The sequence below is a fragment of the Myotis yumanensis genome, unplaced genomic scaffold, assembly GCF_028538775.1.
Source record: "Myotis yumanensis isolate MYYU_CA2020_CCGP unplaced genomic scaffold, mMyoYum1.0.hap1 SCAF_2, whole genome shotgun sequence".
NCBI lineage: Eukaryota > Metazoa > Chordata > Mammalia > Chiroptera > Vespertilionidae > Myotis > Myotis yumanensis.
In genome coordinates this window covers 67362348-67385788 of record NW_027223753.1, presented here as the reverse complement: position 1 = coordinate 67385788, position 23441 = coordinate 67362348, and the positions used below count along the sequence as shown (strand labels likewise).

Below are 23441 nucleotides of genomic sequence, written 5' to 3'. Positions count from 1 at the left end.
CTTTTGTGTCTTTTCTAAAGTCGATTTGCTAAATAAAAGTTTCTTCAAGTCCCCACACTGTTTCAAATAAAGTGAGTTCTTTGGGGAAGAAATTCAGAGATCTCTGTGATTATGGGCTGCCTCTCTCCCTGGGAAAATATCTCTGAGCCACTGCCTCTCCCTGGACAGGGGTGGTAGCCTCTGGTCTACTCTACTTGCCTCTACCAGGTTGGAAACACCTTCCTAAAAGTCAGACAAGGGGAGGATGATCAGGCCAGGTGATCTCAGTCCCCAGCCTTCTTCCCACCTATGCATCAGCTAGAGCCTTCACTCTATGAGTGGGGCTGGGTGCAGGTGGGGAGCCCCAGCCTCCAGGAATTTGGTCTCTGCAACTCAATGCTGGAGGCCATGAGAAATACTGATGGCCTGCCTCTCCCAGTGACACACCTTATCCTGCTTGAAACAGGGAAGAGGGAGCCACCTTTTGTTGACCACACCCACCAGGAGCAGAGCTTTTGTCAAACTGAACTAGTTAAGAAATTCTGTGAAGTCCAGGTACCCTTCTGTTTTTTTACAACTTTCAGAAATTCCTTTGATGGTTGTTGAATCAGTGCTCTGTACTCAGTGCTTTCAGTTTCACATTACTCTAAGTCCTTCACTTCTAATTAATGGGTCTTTAGGAATTCTGGAAAGTCACATGACATCAGAAAGGTGAATAAAAGCCCAACCATCTGGTGAAAGACAGAGAAGTGACAGAAACCACTCCGACCTACACTGAGGAGAAAAAACAGGTAAGAACTTTATTTCAAATACACCATTCATTTTAGTCACACATATGAGCTTTATTTTAGAGAGGATTTCTTGGTTTAGAAGTAACCCAGGTACTGGTTGCCAGGTGGAGGAAAGATGGGGCTGGGTGAAATGGGGAAGGGATTAAGGATACAAATTGGCAGTTAGAAAACTGTCACAGGAATATAAAGTACAGCCTAGGGAATGTAGTCAATAATATTGTGATAATTATGCAGACTGCCAGGTGGGTACTAGACCTATTTGGGGTTTCACTTCTTAACTTATAGAAATGTCTAACAGCTATGTAGTATGCTGAAATTTATACAATATTAAATGTCAACTGTAATTTAAAATAAACTCTTAAAAATAAAATAAAACATCGCCCAGATCCACTAGATCCAATTTCTTAGTGCCAACTGTTTTCTTAAGCCTTACAAGTAGAATTTGGTCCCACTATGTCTCTAAAAAATTTATCTTTAAAGAACTCATTGTGGTGCATCGCTAAAGCCAACATTTTGTTTACCTGACCTCTCTGTGCTCTCAAGCAGTTTTGTTCCTGCTTTCTGGAAACGCTGCCTCTGAACTCCTTGGCTTGGCATGAATTTCATTCCTCACCTACTTCTCTAACAGCAAAAAAGCAGCGTCCTTTCCATTTTGATTTGGGTTCTAATCAACCTGACCCTTAAATGCTTGGATGTAATATCTTCATTATTTTTAGTTTCCAGTGAGAACAGTCATTATGGGAAGGAGCCAGATGCAGGAGGAGTGAGGGAGGGAAGAGCTAGGACTGCTGAGAACTTGTCCCCTGTCTGCAGCACCCAAGACATGTAGGTTCCCACTAAACTAACTCTTCCAGGCCCATGTTCATTAACAACAACAACAACACATGCCCAAGCATTAGCCTCACACTGGAAGTGCAGGCTTGGCACTGAAGGGCAGGGGACAGTGGGAGGCTAGTATTGGGCCTGGCTACCAGCAGCTCAGAGTCTCTGTTTGGATCAGAGGCCTCTCTGTGAAGCGACCAATGCTCATCCACCTTGTCTCCAGGGTGAGTTGTGCCTCTGGCACCCTCCCAGGGCAACACAAACAGCCCTCCATGGGGAGAGGAGGAACCCATAGTCTCTCAAATGCCAAAAAGGCTAAGTCCTTCCTGGGATGGATGGAGTAAACCCCATCTACTTGCAGAGGCTCCTGGTGGAGTCTCTCCCCCTCCATCTCCCTGTCCCTTTTCAGACTGTCCCTGCACCACAACCATCATCTCTGCCCCATCTCCAGGCACTGGAGAAACTGAGAGAAAAGGTGGTCCTTATCTTACAGACAATTTAATTCCTGAAAGGTTGACTCTGATTATTTTTGTATTTAATAATACTTAATATTCCAAAGAGAGCACAAAGCTCTGTGATATAGAATAACTTAATTAATCACCAACTGTTAGAAATAACTATAAGATCTAAGATTGTTTGTTTACCAGGCATTGTTTCTCATGTGTGGTCTATACAAGAACCATCTCAGAATGTCCCATCATACTTGCTGAGAAGTCATGGTTTGGGATAGTTTTCACCATCACTTCAGATGACTGATTCTCCTGAGGAGGAACTTTGGAAACCAACTAACTCCACACAGGAGAACTATTTCATTGTACTTATTCATTTGAACTTAACAGTTTGGGATTGGGTATTACAGTTTACTTACATTTTTTAAAAATTGTGTTAACTTATCTATTCCTACCCAAAATTTTAAATATTTAGTTTAAGGAATAATCTCTGTAATTCCTCCTGCTTATGTCACAGCGCTAGAAGATTAATGATTTATTCCCCAACTCTGTTCCCAATTACTTTAGAAGAAAAAAAAAAAAGAGAGAGAGAAATAGTACAGAGAAAGTGTGTTAAAAAATTGTTATTTTCGGAGAAAAATATTTTAGACACCTTATTATTTGGTGGCAATTTGCAGCTTACTGAACATATAAACACATTTCAACACAATGCCTAGCACTATATTAATCATTAATTTTTGAGACCCTGTGTGTTACCAGACCCTACAGGAATGAGTCAGACAGGAATTCTTGCTTTATCTATCTCACTAAAAAAATGCAGGCTCACAGAGGTAAGTTCCTTTTCCAAGGTCTCATTGACAGTCAGTGATTTGAACCCTGGTGGCCACTCCAGAATCTGTGCTTCAACATCCCAGGACTGCTCTGGATCAAGAAATGTCACTGTTCAGTCCAAATCCACACCTTCATTTAGAACTTTACCTCCCTACCCTCATAGACACTCACTTTTTAATTAATACTAACATAGGATTCAGCATGCAACACAATGATTTTAAGAGCAGTATAAATTTTATCATATATTTAATCTTTCTAATGACCTTAATGACCAATACATTGTGTTTGTTTATTTGTTTGTTTTAGTGCTGCCATTTTATGGAAAACAAACTAAGACAGAGAAATAACTTTTTCTAATGCACAGCTAGGAGAGCAGGGAACACATGAATGTTGTTTAGGATTGTCTTTGAGAAAGTGAAGGGACAGTCAAATCACTTTGCTTTCTGTCCCTTGATTGCATGAAACACCCACTGTGATGGAAACAGTAAAGTAGGACCTTTCTCAGCTGTGGGACTCTGGCAGCTCTGGGTACACCCTAAAACATCCTGATTACAGCCTCTCTTCCCTGCCAGCCTAGAAACAAAAAATGTCTTTTTATTCTAGATTAAATAAACAAATTCCTGCATTCATAACTGTATCTGGGTCCTATAAAGATCTGTATTGTGGTGTTTTGAGAGGGAATCTCATTCTTTGTCTTCTTCTTCCTCTCAAAGTCTCCCATCTTCCAACTGCAACAGCTTCCAGGATTTACTACAAATGTCCTCCTCAAGGTCACAGAACACATTTATTTCTCTTTTTCTGAGAGGCCTTTCCTGACCATCCTCTGTTTAAATTCAGCCCCTGTGCTCCCTATCTCAGTTCCTGTTTGATTTCTCCTGAGCACTTTCCATCATCTAATACACATACCACACATGCTGCTTATTTGTTTTCTGTATTGTCTGTCTTCTCCCACTAGAATAGAATCACTCTGGAACTCCACACATACCACACATGCTGCTTATTTGTTTTCTGTATTGTCTGTCTTCTCCCACTAGAATAGAATCACTCTGGAACTCCACGTATCTTCTCTGGCCACTTCTCATCTCCTGCATGTCCCATTCTGCCTCTACTTACCCTCAAATGTTAATGTTCTCAAAGCTCCATCATCAGTGTTTGTTTTGCTCATTCTATTCCTTTTATGCATTACATGGGCAAGGTTGTATTAGGGTTTATTTAAATATCAATATGATAATGTACATAAGGAATCTGTGCCAGGCCTTGACACACTAGGCTAAATACTTATCTTTTAGAAACATACAAAATGTAGAAATCTGACTTATAAGTTGTACACACACTGGTAGAGAGCTGACAAGCATGTGACTTGTGTATTAGATATGACTTCAGGACCTTGTGTTGTACTGAGTTGTTGCTCTGGGTTACAGCTCACCATGGCCTCTGGAAACACCATGATGGACCCCATCTGCCTGGTGGAAAATCAGAATAATCAGCTGACAGTAAATCCAACAGCACTGGAGATTCTAGACAAGATCTCTCAGCCTGTGGTGGTGGTGGCCATCGCAGGTCTGTATCGGACAGGAAAATCCTACCTGATGAACCGCCTGGCAGGACAGAACCATGGTGAGTGTTGTTCTGGGGCGGGGGCCATTAGCTTGGAGACTATGATAACACAGACTGATCATGCCTCCTTCAGGGTAATCTTTAAAAAAGCCTAACTTCTTCCACTGAAAAAAGGTTCTAACAGCCCAAATAAATATCCTAAACCCCACTGTTCCACAAAATCCCACTCTTTGAGCCAGTAACAATGGGTGCCCCAACTTAATCCAAATATCCACCCATTATTCTTGATGCCATCCACTCTTTCTGCTGAGGAGCTCAGCTCCAACAATTATTCCTTTCTCTCTCATCACTTTTGTCCTAAACTTCAGGGCCTTTTCAACTAGGACACAAATATTGTTCAACATGTCCTGTTTTTAAAAAGGGATGGAAGGAACAACAGACAGCAGTATATTCTATATATGCCATCTCTCACTTGTTCTAACCTCCAGTTTTTTTCATTGCTAAGCAAAACTTTGCTAAATAAAGCCCTCTTTTCTGTATCTAGTCTTTTCCAATATGTTAACTATACCACAGAAGAGTGCACAAAACATACACATATACAAAGTTAATAAACATAAAGTGATCCTCTGTGTAATCACTGTCCATATCAAGAAATAAAACATCACCAGCACCCAAAAGCCCTAGATGTACCCTCTGACACCTCACTAGAGCTCACCAATGTTTTGATTTTCATGGAGCATGCTTTCACTCTTTCTTTTAAAAGTGGTTTTACAAGCTGTGTATGCATTTGTAAGAATAGCTTAAATATTATATAAAGGAAAGTCCAATCAGATATTCTTTGGAATCTTGATTCTTTTGCTCAACAAAAAATTTAAGTTTTATCAAGTTTGTTATATGTATCTTTAATTTATTTATTTTCACTATTTTATAGTATGCTATTGTGAGAAGATACTATAATTTATTTATCCATTTTTTGTTGATGAACATTGGTTTTGTTTCTAGTTTTTTACTTTTTTGAATGATGCTGATATGAACCTCCTCAATTGTATATCCTGGTGCACAAATACACAAACTTACCTTGTGTGACAGACCCAGAAATAAAATTGCTCAGTCATGGAGTATATATGTTGTCAGCCTTTCTAGGTATTTTCAAACAGCTTTTCAAACTTTATATGTAATGCATACGTTTATTAGCAGTAATTGAGACTTCTCCACCATGTCATAAAAATTTAGTAAAAGACGTTTAAAATTTGATGATCTGGTGACTTATATAGGTGCATAATATTTTCCTTATTATAAAAAAGTTTGAGCATCTTTTCACATATTAATTTACTCTTTGCAGTTTCTATTTCTTAAAGTCATTTTTCTTTCTTATTAGCTTGCCCCTTTTGGTTCATACTGGTTTTTAGAGTAATCTGCCTATAACTCATTCCTGTACTTCATTTCTCTTTTTGAAGACCACACACCATTTTTAAAAAATATATTTTTATTCATTTCAGAGAGGAAGGGAGAGAGGGGAGAGAGATAGAAACATCAATGATTCAGAGAGTCATTGATTGGCTGCATCCTGCACACTGCCCCCCCTACTGGGGATCGAGCCCACAATGCAGACATTGCCCTTGACTGGAATCAAACCCAGGACTCTTCAGTCCTCAGGTGGATGCTCTATCCACTAAGCCAAACCAGCTAGGGCTACACACCATTTTAATTTTCAAATATCTTCCTCTGTGTCTCATAAGCTCAGCACCATTTTGGGTTAAACCTCAATACACTGAACTCCAACGATTCCTAGAAATATCTCTCATTGTCTTTCTCTCACTGTGTCTCTTTTGTTTCGTCTCACTCCTCGCCCTTTCCTTTTTTTCTCCCTCTCTCCTTTTTGCTTTACAATCTTTCCCATTTATTTCTCCTTTTCCCCCCATTTGTTTCTAACAAAACATTTTGTCTTGGTCTTTCCTATAGAGAAATTCTAGACCAATCATCAGGGGAGAACACTTCCCCATTGGAGGAAACATTGGCCTATAGCAGATGTTAAAAATGTTGAACTGTTAAACAAGATATATCAGGCACAGGTTCTTGGATATACCAATTGCATGCTCTCCACCTGTTGGTTTAAGCCTTTTGAAAGAGGAGCTAGCACCTTTCACAGTTATTTTCTGCCTTCACTTCCATTATATCCCCATCTGAGGCGGGGGGCGGGGGGGGGGGGGGCGGGTAGGGAACAAAACAAAATTCATCATTTCCTTGAAAAGGAGAAAAGAAATAAGAAAAATACAGGAATAAAAGGGAAAGAAAATCCAACAAAGCTAATTATTGATCTATGTCCTAGCAGGAACACAAGAACCTCTCAAGGGGTAACTGAAGAATGTTTAATAGAGGGATTCATACAAGGTCATAAGCAGGTCACAGAGAACTAATTAGAGATGAGGAAGCAATGAGAGGGTGGCAAAAGCAATGGCCAGAGAACTATAGTCACTCCTATAGCCTGAACAGCCAAGCAAAAAGTGAAACCAGACTGTGGCAAAGACCAGCACTTGTGGATGGAGCTAAATGAAAGGGCTGTGACCCACTGAGAGGCACTGGGACACCAAAGCTCACCAAGGAGAAGTGAGAGGACCATATTCCTGACCTCTAGTCTCATGTTGGCGCCTCCCACTGGTGGAACTCTACCAGAACCTGAAGGACAAGGGAACTCATGTCAGAAAAAAATACAAAGGTCAATAGAGGTTATAGTAATTCTGAAATGTGACATTGCTTGAACCATTGATAGTTTGAAGTGAATAGGGAGCACAGAGTGTTTCTTGAAAAGGTTCTGAACATGTATAAAGGTTGGATAGGCTGTCCTTGCTGAAATGAAAGCAACCTTCCTTCCAGCCTGGCACTCACACTCTGATAATTTTAACCAATGTAACCTATGGGAAGCCTGGACTATCTGCTGTTACTCTATACGCTTTCTCCTCTAACTTTGCAGGATTCTGTCTGGGCTCCACAGTGCGGTCTGAAACCAAGGGCATCTGGATGTGGTGTGTACCCCACCCTTCCAAGCCCAACCACACTCTGGTCCTTCTGGACACTGAGGGCCTGGGTGATGTGGAAAAGGTAAGGCAAAGAGTCTTATTTGTTTTTGATAATTCACATACATTTTAATTTTCAGCCTCAATTCATCTTTTATAAAATATTTCTGTAAACTACAGATCCAATTAAGAATAATTAGGTTAAATTTTGTTTTCTTGAATTTACTTTCTTGGAAACTCAATACTCTCCTTATTAGGTATAGACATTCTGATTTTTATAGTTGTTTAAAAGGTACAAGATAACAAACACTTACTGAGCATCTAAATTCTAGGGTTTTGTGTTAACCACTATAGATATGCATGATTGGAAAAGGCCCAGAGCCTTGTTGTGAGATAAGAAATAAGCAGTGTTATCAGTACCAGATACCACGGATACAAGGAGTGACATATTTAACCAGCCTTCAGGATACAAAAAATATCCAGGCGGTAGAAAATAAGTCCACCTATTGGTCATTGAAGTTACAGAAAGATGCTAAGCATTATTACTAAACTAAAAATACGACTTGCTCTCCTCTAAGTCAGCAAAGGAGAGTTGAAGCTGAGCCGGCAAGCAGCACTCACACTACCCTGTGCTCTTCGTAGAGATGCAAAGCACCTTGAAAGTGCAGAGGTTTGGTGGGATTTCTTCCCTTCTTTTCCCTTTTTCCCATATAAGGAACCTCTTGATGTTTGTGATTGATTGCATTGCCCAAATGCTGAAATATTAACGACCTTCTCGGACTGAGGACCCAAAGAAAGGAAACTGAAACCGATTCTGTCATCACAATTAAAGACTCCCCTGGCTTTAATTAGCCTGACCTGGGGTATATCTCCCCGTTGCTTGAGTTAAAGAGAAAAGAGCCCATTATAGTCCAGTCTGAGACCGATAGCTACTTAATTGAGCACCTAAAGCCTCGAGTCTTTTAAATCAAACACTGTCCTGGACAGTCCCCCTGGTTAGATAATTAACTCTCTAGTGCACAGAAACGTTGCTATAGAGAAAGAAAAAGAAACAACTTTTCAGAAAAAGGGTTGAATTTTAATGGTAGCCTTCGCCTCTGGTGAAGGGGATTAAAATGTATATAGACATGTATGTAAGTTGTTCTGCTCTGAGGCAGCCTTGAAGCTGTAGACATGGAAAGGTCTTAAACTCCATTAATAATGTCCAATAGCACATCAGTCTTAGGTGGATCTGGGTCATTTTCAAACTTTGAAACTGTAATTTTTGACTCTTTAGGAATGCCCTGATTTTGTGGCTGAATGTTCCCTGAAAGGTTATTTAAGTGGCATTGGAGAAAATAAGCTATATAAAAAGCTTTCGGATTACATACAGCTACCCTGATTATTAAAATACACTTAGATGTTGAAGACATACAGCTGACTTTACTCGGGGTGAATTGTTAAATAAATGAATACTTTTGGCTGGGTAATCAGATCGATACTGTGAAAGGGTATTTTTGAGAAGACGTGTCACTGTGTGTACCTGTTGGTAGTGGCAGCCATAATTACAGATTCCTATCCATTAAAATACTTCTGGGTTGCTGTAAGAGGATATTTGGTCCTTAGCTCTGGCAAGATTCTGTTGCCCACCCCTATTCTCTACACATACACCCCCCTTTATCCTCAGCATGTATTTGGCCACATTGACAGGTTTTTAACTTTATTTTTACCCAAATTATTTGAACTGGGTACCCCTCTTGGGGCTTGGACTAGCCCTGCATAATTCTACAGCACATTATCTGTATACTATATTGTGAGTTTACGATTTCAAAGTCAAGTGTCTGTCCATCATCATTTATTCCCCCTATACCCTCCTCCAAATTCTCTCAACCCACTCCACTGGCAATCACAACACTGTTGCCTGTCCATGAGTTATTTCTCTTTTTTTTCTTTTTTGCTCAATATCCTCATTTTTCTCAATACACCCCCCCCCACACACACACACACACACAAACACACACTCCTGTCAGCCTGCTCTCTATCTATGTGTCTGTCTCTATTTTTATATGTTTTTTTAATTGGTTTTTAGAGAGAGAGGAAAGGAGAGGGATGAAAGAGAAACTTCATAGACCGGTTGCCTCTTGCATGACCCCTACTGGGGGATTGAACCCGCAACCCGGGCATGTGTCCTGATTGGGAATCAAACCAGTGATCTCTTGGTTCCTAGGTCAATGCTCAACCATGAGCAATACCGACCAAGCAGTCTGTTTCTATTTTGATTGTTAGTTCATTTTGTTCATTACGTTTCACATAGGAATGAAATCGTGTGGTACTTGTCTTTCTCTGGTTGGCTTATTAGCATAATTCAAGTTTAAAGTACTCAATAGTCACCTCAGTGTAAACCCAAGATGATATATTGATTGCTAACACATTATAGTTTACATAAACATTCTTCTTTTTAGCTAATTACATTTTAAAGGAGCCAAAGTATAACTACTTGTCATCTGATAGAAGCCAAAGTACATACTGTCCTTGGAACTCTAGTGTTTTTAGCAGTATCCAATTCTATTGAAACATCATTCATGATTTACCCTGTATGTTATGTTCAGACTCATCATCTATTCCTACCACATACATAGCCAATGTTTCAATCAAATAAAATAACATGTTATACCTTTGTATGAACACACTTTCTGACTATTCTGATTGGCTTCTCTAGATCCTTCCATCTACATGATCTCTTTCTTTACACAGTTCCACATTCTGCACATTCTTTAAAGCCCAGCTACTTTCAACCTAATAGAATTGTATCTCATTCAGACATAATCCCTTCTTGCCTGAAATCAGAGAGTACATTTTCTGGGTTTTACATTCCCCCTTTGTATTTTATATTATAACATTGGGTTGTACTCCTGGCAGAGCTGATCACCTTGGATGCATTTACATGTTACCATGTATATTTGCACCTCTAGGAAATCATCTCTGGAGGTCAGAGATTGCCCTATGAAACTTTATATCCACAAAACTAAACATGGTATCTGGCATTTTTTAGATGCACAATGAGAAGTTAGTGAATTTAATTGACTAGCATTTGTGTCACCAATAAGCTCATGGTCAAGAGAAAGTTGCAAAGAAATCATTATGCACTTATCATTGCACACATGTATAGTGTCATTCACTTCTTTTAATTGCTAAAGAACTCAGACCTTGAGAGGGGTCAATGTAAAAACCCAAAAATGAGGTTTAAATTTAGCACTGTCATCACAGTATATGTTATTTGCCCTATTGTTCAGTTGTAGTATTGCTGACATAGTGCATGAACAACTGAATGGGTGATTGAACAGTAGGTACCTAATACCCTGCTGTAATACACTTTCTAGGGCGACTCAAAAAACGACTCATGGGTCTTTGCCCTGGCTGTGCTTCTGAGCAGCATGTTTGTCTACAACAGCATGAGCACCATCAACCACCAGGCCCTGGAGCAGCTGCAGTATCCTTCCAGGAACCCAACCACCATGTGTCATGGAGGCTATGGGAAAATAACTGGGACTCTTTTGTTGTTGCTTTTCCTTGTGTCAATATTCATGATTGAGGAAAAAGGGACACAGAGTGAATGATAATGTTAATAAAAATGATTTCTGGGTGAGATCTGGAAATTTTGGCATGGTGCATTTCTCATTCCTTAGCTAAGATCTCAGCTATGTGACTGAACTAACAAAGCTAATCAGGACAAAGTCGTCTCCCAGCTCTGGTGAAGTAGATGACTCAGCCGAGTTTGCAAGTTTCTTTCCAGACTTTGTTTGGGCCGTACGGGATTTCACGCTGGAGCTGGAGTTAGATGGACGCACCATCAGTGAAGATGAGTACCTGGAGAATGCCTTGAAGTTGGTTCCAGGTACCAGGGGATGGTCTGGGTGGTAGAGGGCTCAATAGGAGGTTGGATTAACTTAGCCCTGTCATTCAGCACTTAAGGTCAATATAATCTTTATTTTTTATTGCACTGAGGCCCATGCTAATGCTATTATGTGTATGACAGATGGGTATGGTTTCAATTGTTATTATTACTAAAAATTGTCCAGTGACCAGGATTTAAGCTGGCTGAGGAAAAGGAGAACCCAATATTAGACCAAAGATTTTAGGAAATTTGACACCATGAAAAAGTTTTGATGCTAACAACCAGTGCTAAGACTTCCTAAGGCTCAAATACTCGTGTTTCCGATTAAGTTTAGTGCTCCTTTGCTTCTATTTATAGAAAAATGCCCATCACTATGGATGATGGTTAATTCAGAATCACAAAGTTATCAAGTGACTTCATTTTGTAAATATATTTTATATAGTCTCTTTTAATAGCCTGTATAGTTACATCAAATGTATATATGTATGTGTTTCCCAAAATTTAACATATCCTTCCAGTAAGACTGCCAAATCCTTCCTTATCTCATTGTTATAACATCACTCTCTTCATTCCATAGCCTATTATCATGTTCATATAACACATTCATTATACAGAATACATTTAGCCAAGACGAAAATGAGTGGTACCTAGAAGCATGTCCATTTTTGCTAATTTAATCATTTATTTATTCATTCTAAAATCATTTATTGAACAGTTGATATATGCCCAGAATTACTCTATGTGACATTATCATGACCAATATAATCTGATATAGAGAGCAGGTGAAGTCTCCAAGTGACATTAGGTTAACCTTACTTGTTGATGTTATCTGCTAAAAAGTCTCTGAGCATAGTTATATTGTACTAGAGGCCCAGTGCACAAAATTCATGCATGGGGCAGATGTCCTACAGCCCACCCTGCCCCCTCTCCAATCTGGGACCCTTCGAGGGATGGTCAACTGCCCGTTTAAGCACAATCCTGGTGGAATCAGGCTTAAACAGGCAGTCAGACATCCCTCTCACAATCCAGGACTGCTGACTCCCAACCGCTCGCCTGCCTGCCTGCCTGATTTCCCCTAACCACTTCTGCCTGCCACCTGGTCACCCCCTAACTACTCCCCCTGCCAGCCTGATCGATGCCTAACTGCTCTCCTGCTGGCCCAATTGCCCCTAACTGCCCTCCCTTGCCAGCCTGGTCATCCCCAACTGCCCTCCCCTGAAGGCCTGGTCAGCCCTAACTGTCCTCCCCTACAGGCCTGGTCACCCACAACTGCCCTCCCCTGCTGGCCCAGTCACCCCTAACTGCCCTCCCTTGCCAGCCTGGTTGCCCCTAACTGCCCACTCCTGCCGGCCTAGTCATCCCCAATTGCCCTCCCCTTAAGGCCTGGTCCCTCCCAACTTCTCTCCCCTGCAGGCCTGGACACCCACAACTGCCCTCCCCTGCAGGTTTGGGTCCTTCCCAACTGCCCTCCCCTGCCAGCCTGGTTCCCCCCAACTGCCCTCCCCTATAGGCCTGGTCCACCCCAACTGCCCTCCCCTGCAGGCCTGATTACCCACAATTTCTCTACCCTGCTGGTCATCTTGTGTCCACATGGGGGTAGCCATCTTTGACCACATGGAGGTGGCCATCTTGTGTGTTGGAGTGATGGTCAATTTACATATTACTCTTTTATTAGACAGGCTTTTTTTCCTCATTCAAATCCATTTATTGGAGATATTCTGAACATTTGTGTGATCAAAGATTCCCTTGAAAACCATATAAATTCTCTCCAAGCAAATTTGTAATGCACACTCATTCTCTCTCTCTCTCTCTCTCTCTCTCTCTCTCTCTCTCTCTTCCCTCTCTCTCTCTCATATGCACACATCATGGAGTTTATGGGAGCACATAATTTTATCTGTCAATACCAAGTTAGGAATTTCTGCTTTAGTTTTTCTAATCTTTATTGTTGAAAGTATTACAGATGTCCCGTTTGTTTTTGTTTGTTTGTTTTTGCCATTGACCCCCTCCACCCCACACCCACCCCTCTATTGCCTTCACCACTCTATTGTCTGTGTCCATGGGCTATACATATGTGCATGTATGTAAATTCCCTGGTTAATCTCTCCCCACCCAAGCCCCACCCCAGTTGTGTGTATTTTTACTCTGATTATTAGAAGTTGTTCTTATTGTCTGTCCTCATCATCATATTTTTCCTAGCAATATAATAAATTTTCATATGTCTACCAGAAAATATTTTACTCTTACTTTAGAGCCCGCATTATATTTCTGACATAAGGACTATAATATCAAGAGTATTTCTGGCAATTTTAGGGATTAACCTATCATTCAAAAATATATAATAAATAGTCAAGCCATTGGAAATCATGGAAGTGCTAAGAAAAGCAATCATAAGTTTCTTCAGATGGAATAACTGCTTCCTCTTCTTCCTCAGAAGTACTTCTTTTAGTCCTGGTTCTGGATGGACACACACACACACACACACACACACACACTCACAAATCTATGTTTTGGGAAGATTATCATTATGTTGATTTTGATGATTAAATAGGAGATATGCAAGCACCATGGAAATGAACGTTTTTTTCTGAAGACTGTCTCACCAATCACTGTTCTTTTTTCTTCTCTACAGGGGAGGATCCCAAAATCCAGCAAGCCAACATCCCTAGAAAGTATATCAGGAAGTTCTTTCCAAAGCGAAAGTGCTTTACCTTTGACCGGCCTACAACTGACAAAAAATTATTACACCGTATGGATGGGGTATCAGAAAACCAACTAGAGTGCAGTTTCCAGGACCAATCCAAAAATTTCTGTAACTACATCTTCACAGAAGCAAAAACCAAGACTCTCAGAGAGGGAATCATTGTCACTGGAAATCGTGAGTCTCATTTGTTACAGCATGTTTCTCTGCAGTTCATTGTGTGTGATTGTACTCGAGGTTTTTCAGCAGTTTTGTTTCCTTCTCTATGTGATGTGAAAAGGCATAGATACATGCCACACATAAAAATGCATGTTTTTTCATTAAAGTTTCCCAATATGAAGGATTGTTGAAGCCTACTGTGTCTCATGAAACTAATACACCAATGACATAAGCACACGCTGCTGTTAAGGACAGGAATCTGCATGATGATGAGAAAGCCAATGAGATGAGTGTGTCCTGTTGAGGATACACAAGATATTTTGAGAATTTACACCAGATAGAAAAAATATATAGCAAAACATAAGGCTCTGAATGCTCATCAGAGTTTGAGAAGAAAAGTTAACTATAGCCTTATGTGCAGGACTAGCTTCACAGATATTCCACCTGGGCAGACATACAAATATTAAACCAAATATAGGGCTGAGATTCCTGGAATTCTTGAGGATTTTTTTAAATAAATTTTCATTGGAAAAATTTTCCCACAAATTATCTATTAACCTGTAAAATAAACTCTCTTTAATTTTATTTCAATTGGGAAATGTATCTAGGAGACTCTTGAAAATATTGGCTGAGATCTTTAAGTTTATGTTATCCTGTGATAAATGTGAGAACCATAAAAGGGAAAGTGTATAGGAGACATAGTGATGTTATTATAAAGAAGTGGATTTGTGGAAGAAAAAGGAAGAGGAAACAAAGATGAGGGTAAGGAAGAAGATAAGGAGAAAAAGAAAAAGAGAAGCCAGAAATTTTCATTTCAATAACATTTTTGTTACTGTTAGAATGCTGATCTCTAAAGTTTGTAAAGCATGAGTGAGAACCTCCTGTCCATTTCCTGAATATCATGTATCATTCAGGGCTAGGGATTCTGGGAAAGGCCTATGTGGATGCCATCAATGGTGGAGCAGTGCCTTGTTTGGAAAATGCAGTGACAACTCTGGCTGAGCGTGAAAACTCAGCAGCCATGCAGAAGGCAGCTGACCACTACAGTGAGCAGATGGCCCAGAGAGTGAACTTCCCCACAGACACGCTGCAGGAGCTGCTGGACCTGCATGCAGTTTGTGAGAAGGAAGCCCTTGAGATCTTCATGGAGTGCTCCATTATGGATGAAAAGCAGGGGTTCCAGGAAAAACTTATGGTAATATGCCTTAACATATATCCTTCCTAATTCCTGTTCTTCTGGATTGATGCCAGATAGTCCTTTTTTGACCCATAGTTCATGTATTTTCCATTGTAAAAGAGCTTAAATTCATGTGATTGACTGTAGTCTATAATGGTCTATAGACTAACATTCATTCTTTTTCTGAACAATTGGCTCCTTATTTCTATTATGGCAAAACAAATTAATGTGTGCTTATTAGCAGTTTGCAAAAAACACACATTTTTAAAAATATATTTTATTGATTTATTACAGAGAGGAAGAGAGAGAGATAGAGAGTTAGAAACATCGATGAGAAACATCTATCAGCCACCTCCCGCACACCTCCCACTGGGGATGTGCCCGCAACCAAGGTACATGCCCTTGACTGGAATCGAACCTTGGACCTTTCAGTCCGAAGGCCAATGCTCAATCCACTGAGCCAAACAGGTTATGGCAAAAATACACATTTATTAGTTCACAATTCTTCAGTTGAGTTTCTGTCACAAGATGTATGGGTGCTCTGCTCTGTGTATCAAAAGCTGAAAACAAGATGGAAATGTTATACACCTGAAACTAACATATCATAAGGAGACTCATGGGAACTGCTTGTACATATTCAAAGCAGCAATGATGCATTGTATCCTTATCTTGTTTCTAATATCTTTGACTATCTCTCTGCCACCAACTGGAGAAAACTTCTTTTAAAGAGCTGATGTATTTAGGTGTGCACACTTGAGTAATCTCCACTTCTTAATGTCAACCTGTGCCATATAATAATCTAATCATGGATCAATATTCAGCATATTCACAGCCCTAGGGACTGTAGTGTATGGAAACCAGGATAGAGAACTCTTGAGGACAACATAATTCTATTTAACATAAGCACATTCATCTTGTCTTTGAATTTTTCATTGACCATCCTATAAGTTACAAAACTCTCACTTCCCACCCTAGTCAGTCTGGCTCAGTGGATAGAGCATTCGTCCATGGACTGAAGGGTCCCAGGTTTGATTCCCAATCAATGTATCTTTCTAACATTGATGTTTCTCTCTGTCTCTTCTCCCTCCTTCCACTCTCTTTTTAAAAAATCAATGGGAAAATATCCTTGGGTGACGATTAACAAAAAAAAAAAAACAACGAAAACCTCTCACTTCATAAGAAGAAAACCAACAGGATTGTAATTTTTCAAGTATAACAAAAAAATTACTGTCCCTATAATTTTGCACAATTAAACCCTCATTGAAATAATTCATGAGGAGTTCAAAACTCTGTTCAGTGACCACTTACTTCATTACTGTACAGTTTATTTAATGTGTATGTATTTTTACTTATAGTAATCCAAATTTGCAGAGGAAAGACTACTTCCAGTCATATTGAACTTTCCATTGCTCATTGTCAATGGATGGACCACTGTTAATACTATGACTGATAAAGAAACCGTTGATAATACTGGATGGCATATTTGAAATTGGCTAACAGAGTCTAACTTAAAACTTCTCGTGAAAAGAAAAATAATTTTTTTACTACATAAGGTGACATATAATAACTAGACACTGGGGTGATCATTTTGCAATGTATGCAAACATCAAATCATTATGTTGTACATCTGAAATTAATATAATGTAATATCTCAATTATAACTCAATTTAAAAAATAAAGGAACCATGGAGTTTGTGTCTACAAACCTCCTCATCATTTCATAAATTTTCAGCCTGAACGCAAGAGAATTAAGGAAATTCCCACAGGTGACCCAAAGAATTGGTCTTAACTGAGACTAAATTAGTTTCTTGATGCTGCTCTATGATTCCATGCTCCAGACCACCTGTTTCTTCCAAGAGGATCAGAGTGGGGTCTTCTCTTTTAAGAGCCTCTTTTCTTTGTACTTCTCAATATTCCCTGGCAGGGCATCATAGAGAAAAAGAAGGAGTATTTCTTGCTGCAGAATGAAGATGCATCTGGAAAATATTGCCGGGCTCAGCTTAAGCAGCTTTCAGAATCCCTGATGGAAAGTATTTCAAGAGGAATGTTCTCTGTGCCTAATGGATACAAGCTCTACTTAGAAGCAATAGAAAAACTTGAACAGTCCTATAACATGGTGCCCAGGAAAGGAGTGAAGGTGAGCAATAAAAAGAGGGGGGAAGACCAGCAGAGGAGGTCACAGAGTGTTTGTGTATCCTTTTGAAAATCTAAGATCACAGGGCCATTTGTGAAGAGAGAGCAAAGCATGGTGATATCTGTACATCTTTATCTTCTATATCCACAATTAATTAAATACCTAAATAAATAAAAAGTCGTTTTCCCATATATAATATTTATTTTCAGGAATGTAGATAAAAGAGAACATGCCTTTCTTTAGGAAACAATATAATAGTTTTGCACTGTGTATAACAGACACATAATTTAAAAAACAATATTCTCAAGTAGCTTATGATATTACCTAAAAAGGAAATATAAATAGTCAATTGGATGTGGGGGATAATGGCTATCACACAGGAATACACTAATAGTGATAAAAATGCTGATGATGATGGCAAGTATATATTGAGCACACACTTTTTAAACCAAGTATATTCTTAGGTGCTCTGTTTTGATTATCAATTCAATCGTCAGAATAGTATGATTTTAGGTACTACTGCCATCCCTATCATACAATTAAGAAAGGATATGCACTGAGAAGCTAATAAGTGACCTAAGAACACACAGCCAGTAAGTGGTAGAGATGGCAGGGTAGGTATATGTACGTAGCATCCAGTCAAATCTCAGAAGGAAGTTTAGCAAAGCTTCCTGGAAGAGGTGGTAGAAGCTACAAGTTGAAGTATCAATAGATGATATGAGTGAAGAAAGGGTAGATGAGCATCCAGTCAGAAGAAAAAAAATGTGCAAATACTGGGAACAATTGAAGAGGAGTGTTTGTAGAACTGCACATAAACCTGGTCGTCTATAACCTGAGTTGGGTGGTGGCAGACATCATTAGGTCAGGACTGTAGAGCTGGGAAAGAGGTTGCCAAAAAGAGTTTTATTCTAACTAAAGTGATTGGATTTCTTACTGTGGCCATGGAATGAAGGGAACCATTGTGGGATCCTAAGGAAGATGAACACTGAACAGAGTCAATTTTTCAGTTTTGTTGAACAATAACTTCCCAACAAGAAGTGTCTGTGCTCCTTATTTCCTCAGGCAATGGAGGTCCTCCAGAACTTCAAGCAGTTACAGGCTGCAACAAAGGAATCCATCCTGCAGGCTGACAAGGCCCTCACTGCTGGGGAGAAGGCTCTAGCAGGTACAGGGCAGGGCTGTGATCACAGTGGGCAGGGGGTTTCTGCAGTGCCCCTCAATGTGTGAGAGCAAATCCTTCTTGAAACAAGGTGTTTCCACAAAAGCATTAGAATAACTAGGCTAAATCTAAAAATAACCAGGAGAGTTTTAATTGCTCCCTCAGGCAATCAGTGCCTTTCCATCACATTCTGAAACATGTTTTGCTGGTATTGTTAGTAAGAATATTCATAGATTCCTCTCTGCCATTATAAAACCATTTTAGGCTTAACCTTTGGAGGGTGCAGCTAGGTATACTTGTTATTTTCTTCTCTCTGTAAAACCACTGTGGAACAGCTGAGCAGGCCAAGACGGAGGCAGTGGAAAGGGAACAGGAGCTTCTAAGGCAAACACTGAATGAAACACAGCAAAAAATGGAGGCTCAAGAGAGAAGCTTCAAGAAAAACATAGCCCTACTGAAGGACAAAATGAAGATAGAAAAAGAAAATGAACAGAAAAACCGGGAAAAAATGGCGGAGTACATGAAGAGTGTAAGTCTGGGCGTGAGGTGGGCAAAGTCTAAAGGTAAATAACATGGTTTCTCATGAAAGGAAGAGCAAAAGTTTTAACTAAAGTTACAAATGATTCTGTGAAGTGTCGAGTTAATTGAATCATTCTAAAGCCCTAAGTCTTTAAGACTAAGCACCTTTTGTGGTATTAGAGTTTTGGGAGGTCAAATAACATGCTCCAGGCTTCCGAACTGCTGTTTGTGGTTATTATAGAGTTTCCTTGTGCCCCCAAGTGACTATGACTTCAGTTCTTAGGATGTTTGGTACACCCATCAAAAACACCTGATACAGTGCTAACTGGTCTCTAAGTCTCAGATTACACATGATATGAAATATGGGATGCTGTAAATTCTAAAATGTGCTGCATTAGTTTCCACATCAGCCTGCTTCTTTCTACATGTCCAGAGTAAATGCATTTTTTGTCCCTACCTGGAGTTTGCTTGCCAGTGTTCTCGAGTGTCAGCAGTTCCCATTATGGATAACATGTGTGTAGCCATCCTACTTCAGAGGAATTGAAAAATAGAACTAAACCTCCATCCTTCCCAAAGAACATTTCTAGGACTGAAACACATTCCTGGCATAGTTGTCAGGCCTGACCCAGCACCAACCCCTCTCCACTCCCAGTCAGATCCTGCTAAGGGCACATAAGTACAAACTCCTACTATCAGGACCAAAGGTTTAGAAATACCGGACAAAAACATCAAAGAGCTATTTGAATTTCACAATGATTGTTATTTGGGTGATAAAACTAAATTGAATTCATGCATGTATTGCTGGGTTTTGCTTAAACTCATAGTCTTTATTTCTTAATTCTAACTTCTGCTGCATCACTAGGTTGAAGAGTTATTGAGGAAACACCAGGAGGAAGAGATGCAACATGAGATTGAAGGTGAGAACAGCTAAAAACACCCTGAATATAAAAATAATAAATTGTACTTCAAAATTAAGAACTCTGCTCTTTGAAGCAGCAGATTTTTCATTGAATGAAAAGGCCAGACACATATTGGAAGTAGCTATTTTCAAATCACACATCGGATAAAGTACTTGTATCCAAAATATTTAAAGAACTCTTAAAATTCAGAAAATAGCTCACTAATTGAAAAAGCAAACATCCAAAGTATGAGGAAAAAATTATATAATTTGAACAGATACCTCATCAAAAACGTATATTTGGATGGCAATAAGCACATTAAACAGCATCATTAGTTATTAACATCATTACTTATTACAAAAGTGGAAGTTCAAGCCACAATGAGATACCACTGTGCACTACTAGAATTGCTAAAATTAAAAGGACTAAATATCTCAAGTGTTGGTGGGAATGTGGAGCAACTGGAACCCATATACCCTGCTGTGGGAATGTAAAATGGTAAATTGCTCTGGAAAAGAGTTTGTCAGTTTCTTAAAAAGTTTAACAAATACCTACCATGCCATCTAATCATTTGTTCCTAGATATATCCTCAGTAAAGTTGAAAGTTTATGTACATACAATATCTTGTTTGAAAATGATCATAACTGCTTTCTTGGTAATAGCCAACAACTGGCAACTAGCCAATGTCCATCAACAGGTGGAGAACAAAATTTAACATATCCTTACCAAAAATACTACTGAGCAATAAGATGGAATAAACTATTGATACATAAAACAATGTTACAAAAATAAATATGCTGAGTGAAAGAAGGCAGACAAAAAGTCTACATAGTGTATGATTCCACTTATGTAAAATTCCAGAAAAAGCAAACTATTCTCTAGTCACAGGAACTGGCCAGTGGTTTTGCCTAGTGATGGGGATGAGGTTTTATGTTCAGGAGGAGAACCAAAGGGCATGCGGAGATGTTTCAGTCATAGATATGCTCCTAACTTGATTGTGGTGGTTTATCAGGTGTACACATGTAACATAGATAGATAAAAATATATTTGGCAGTAAGTAGTGTTACCATTATACATCAGTAAAGCTGTTCAAAAAAATAAAATTCCAGATAGATGGGAAACCCTTGAAATGTTGTCAACAACATTAATGCACTGGAAATCATCACTGTCGTGCAAATAATAGCAAGTATACTTCATAATTCAAGAGGCTTTTTAACTGTTGTTTACAGCTTTCTTTTGCTTCCTCAGTGCAAAAGCTATCACAAGAGGTTTTCTCTCTGAAATAAGAATAAAACAAAAATGATGGGGTGAAAGGCAAAATAAGCCATAACTATTTCATCCTCATGTTTCTCTGCTTATTTTTCTTTGTCAGTGCAACGTATAAAGGCTGAATCTGAAGCAACTACAAGAAAAATATTGGAGGAAGTACAAAAGAAGAATGAACAGAAGTGGGAAGAGAGAGAAAAGAATTATCAGGAACATGTGAAAAGACTTGAGGAGGTGGAGAAGGAAAGGGCAGAGGAAGCGTGGAATGCAAAACATAAACTTCAGGTATTCAATTCTGTCATCACCATTTTAACTTCAACTGTACAGAATCAAAAACATTGCTTAGAAAGTAGAGCATTATGTCACTTTTCCAGCCCAATCACTAGTAGACACTACATTCTCTTACTGCTTCTACCTGTTATCATCTTTGGTTACTAAAGGGTAATACTTTCAGGATAAAATCTCATGGAATCCTTTATTATTAGGTCACTAATAAACAATAATTATTCATTACCAGGCACTGATCAATGACTTTACAGTCATTCTGTCATCTAATTGTTATATTATGTTGTAAGTACTATTATAATCTTATTTTTAAATGAGAAAATTGTAATATCATGAGAGATAAGCATCGTGTCTGAGTCCTGCCTTGTGGAAGTATAGCTGGTCTGTCTATCTGACTGAGTGGAGTTGAAGGTATTTTTGTTTCCTCAGTACCTGGTATAACTTTATCTCTGCAGGCAGCCTAATGAAGTAAGACTCTGTGACCAGCTACAGAATTAACCATGTAATTACATACCTAGGCTGCCTGTATCTTGCTGTTCTCCAGGCTCTACTATGAGTCATTGTTGAGTCCAGATGTCCTCCCAGAAATACAATATGGACTGGCACAGGCCCTGATCTCTTCAAATTATTTCTGTTACCTTGCCACCAAGTTTTGGAGAGTTGTATTAAGTTCCCTGATCAATCATCTGCCATGATTCTGAATTATGTAGGAAACTTCCCAATGGAATTCACTAATCTTTTTCACCTTCTTAGATATATATTTGAGAATCCATACCACCTAGATCAGAGGTGAAGGAAAAAATGATATATTTTCCAGGAACACTATGATGCATGTGGGTGAAGAAAGCCAAGAATAGGAACTGGGTCACTAATATTTTAGAAATTATAAGAAAGAACATTTCTGTAGCTAAATAAATCCCAGAAATATTATTGGTTGGCATAGGAGAAAGTGATATGGAGAAGTTAAGACAGGCACATAGTTAAGAATAAATTTGAAAAACTCATAACATAGTTTGGCAGGGGAAATAATTTCGCAAATGTGGGAAACATTTTAAGTTGTGTGAGTTCACTCTCCACTTTTTCTTTTAGATATCTGATCGGGAAATTGAGCGGCTTCTCGAAAAGAACAAGAAACTTGAAAATGAGTTACAGTCCAAGGGGTCATGTAACATATCCTAAAAATCCCAGGATCATAATTTCCTAACTGGCTCCCTCCACTCCCCACCCCCCAGAGGGAACAACTTGAATGAGCAACCTCTGAACGTCAAAACAGTTGCCTCTCAACTAAAATTAGAAGCATGATGTTTGCAATTTTTTTTTTTCTTAATCCTCACCCAAGGACATATTTACCATTGATTTTTAGAGAAAGCGGAAGAAAGAGGGACAGGCAGACAGAGAAACATCAATGTGTCTGTGAGCCAGTGCTCTATCCACTGAGCCAAATTGGCTAAGGCTGATGCTTGCAATTTTGTTGAACCATAAAGTTTGTAAAGAAGAAATAAACTGTTAAGACAATGTTTGTTTTTTTTGACCAAGTGATTCAATTTGTGCTTAATTATAGTAAGAGTGATTAGCATGATTCTTAACTGGATCCAATATTTGAAATCAGGCATATTGAATCTATAGACACATTAAATTGTATAATGGGATGCATTTTAAAATGAGGAGATTGCAGGCAGGTTCTGTTGAGGATAGACTTGCTCTCTCTCTCACATACCTCACCCTTCCAAACACCCTCAGTCCTATACTATTGCTCAAGGGTTTGCTTTGGTTTGGGGATAGGGTTGGGGTATTGTGAAATTAGGGCAGTGATGGAGAACCTATGACA

At 39.2% G+C, this 23441-nt stretch overlaps 1 protein-coding gene across 1 annotated transcript; it reads left to right on the top strand.

Moving 5' to 3' along the window:
- Positions 1 to 690: 690 nt before the first annotated feature.
- LOC139003535 (guanylate-binding protein 3-like) lies at positions 691 to 23144 on the top strand. The gene is made up of 13 exons (XM_070405538.1): positions 691 to 770; positions 4294 to 4489; positions 7401 to 7528; positions 10803 to 10912; positions 11121 to 11317; positions 13947 to 14192; positions 15089 to 15369; positions 17276 to 17488; positions 18548 to 18650; positions 18980 to 19173; positions 20026 to 20080; positions 21435 to 21613; positions 22703 to 23144. Exons 2-13 carry the CDS (start codon positions 4300 to 4302, stop codon positions 22790 to 22792), a joined length of 1986 nt encoding a protein of 661 aa, XP_070261639.1. The 5' UTR covers positions 691 to 770; positions 4294 to 4299; the 3' UTR covers positions 22793 to 23144.
- Positions 23145 to 23441: the final 297 nt, after the last annotated feature.

What these genes read in the sequence shown, in the direction of transcription:
- LOC139003535 (XM_070405538.1), top strand. Translation starts at nt 4,300, where the DNA reads ATGGCCTCTGGAAACACCATGATGGACCCCATCTGCCTGGTGGAAAAT. An exon ending in CCTGGCAGGACAGAACCATG is followed by an intron (nt 4,490 to 7,400) that starts GTGAGTGTTGTT and finishes CTAACTTTGCAG; the next exon opens with GATTCTGTCTGGGCTCCACA. An exon ending in GATGCAACATGAGATTGAAG is followed by an intron (nt 20,081 to 21,434) that starts GTGAGAACAGCT and finishes TTTCTTTGTCAG; the next exon opens with TGCAACGTATAAAGGCTGAA.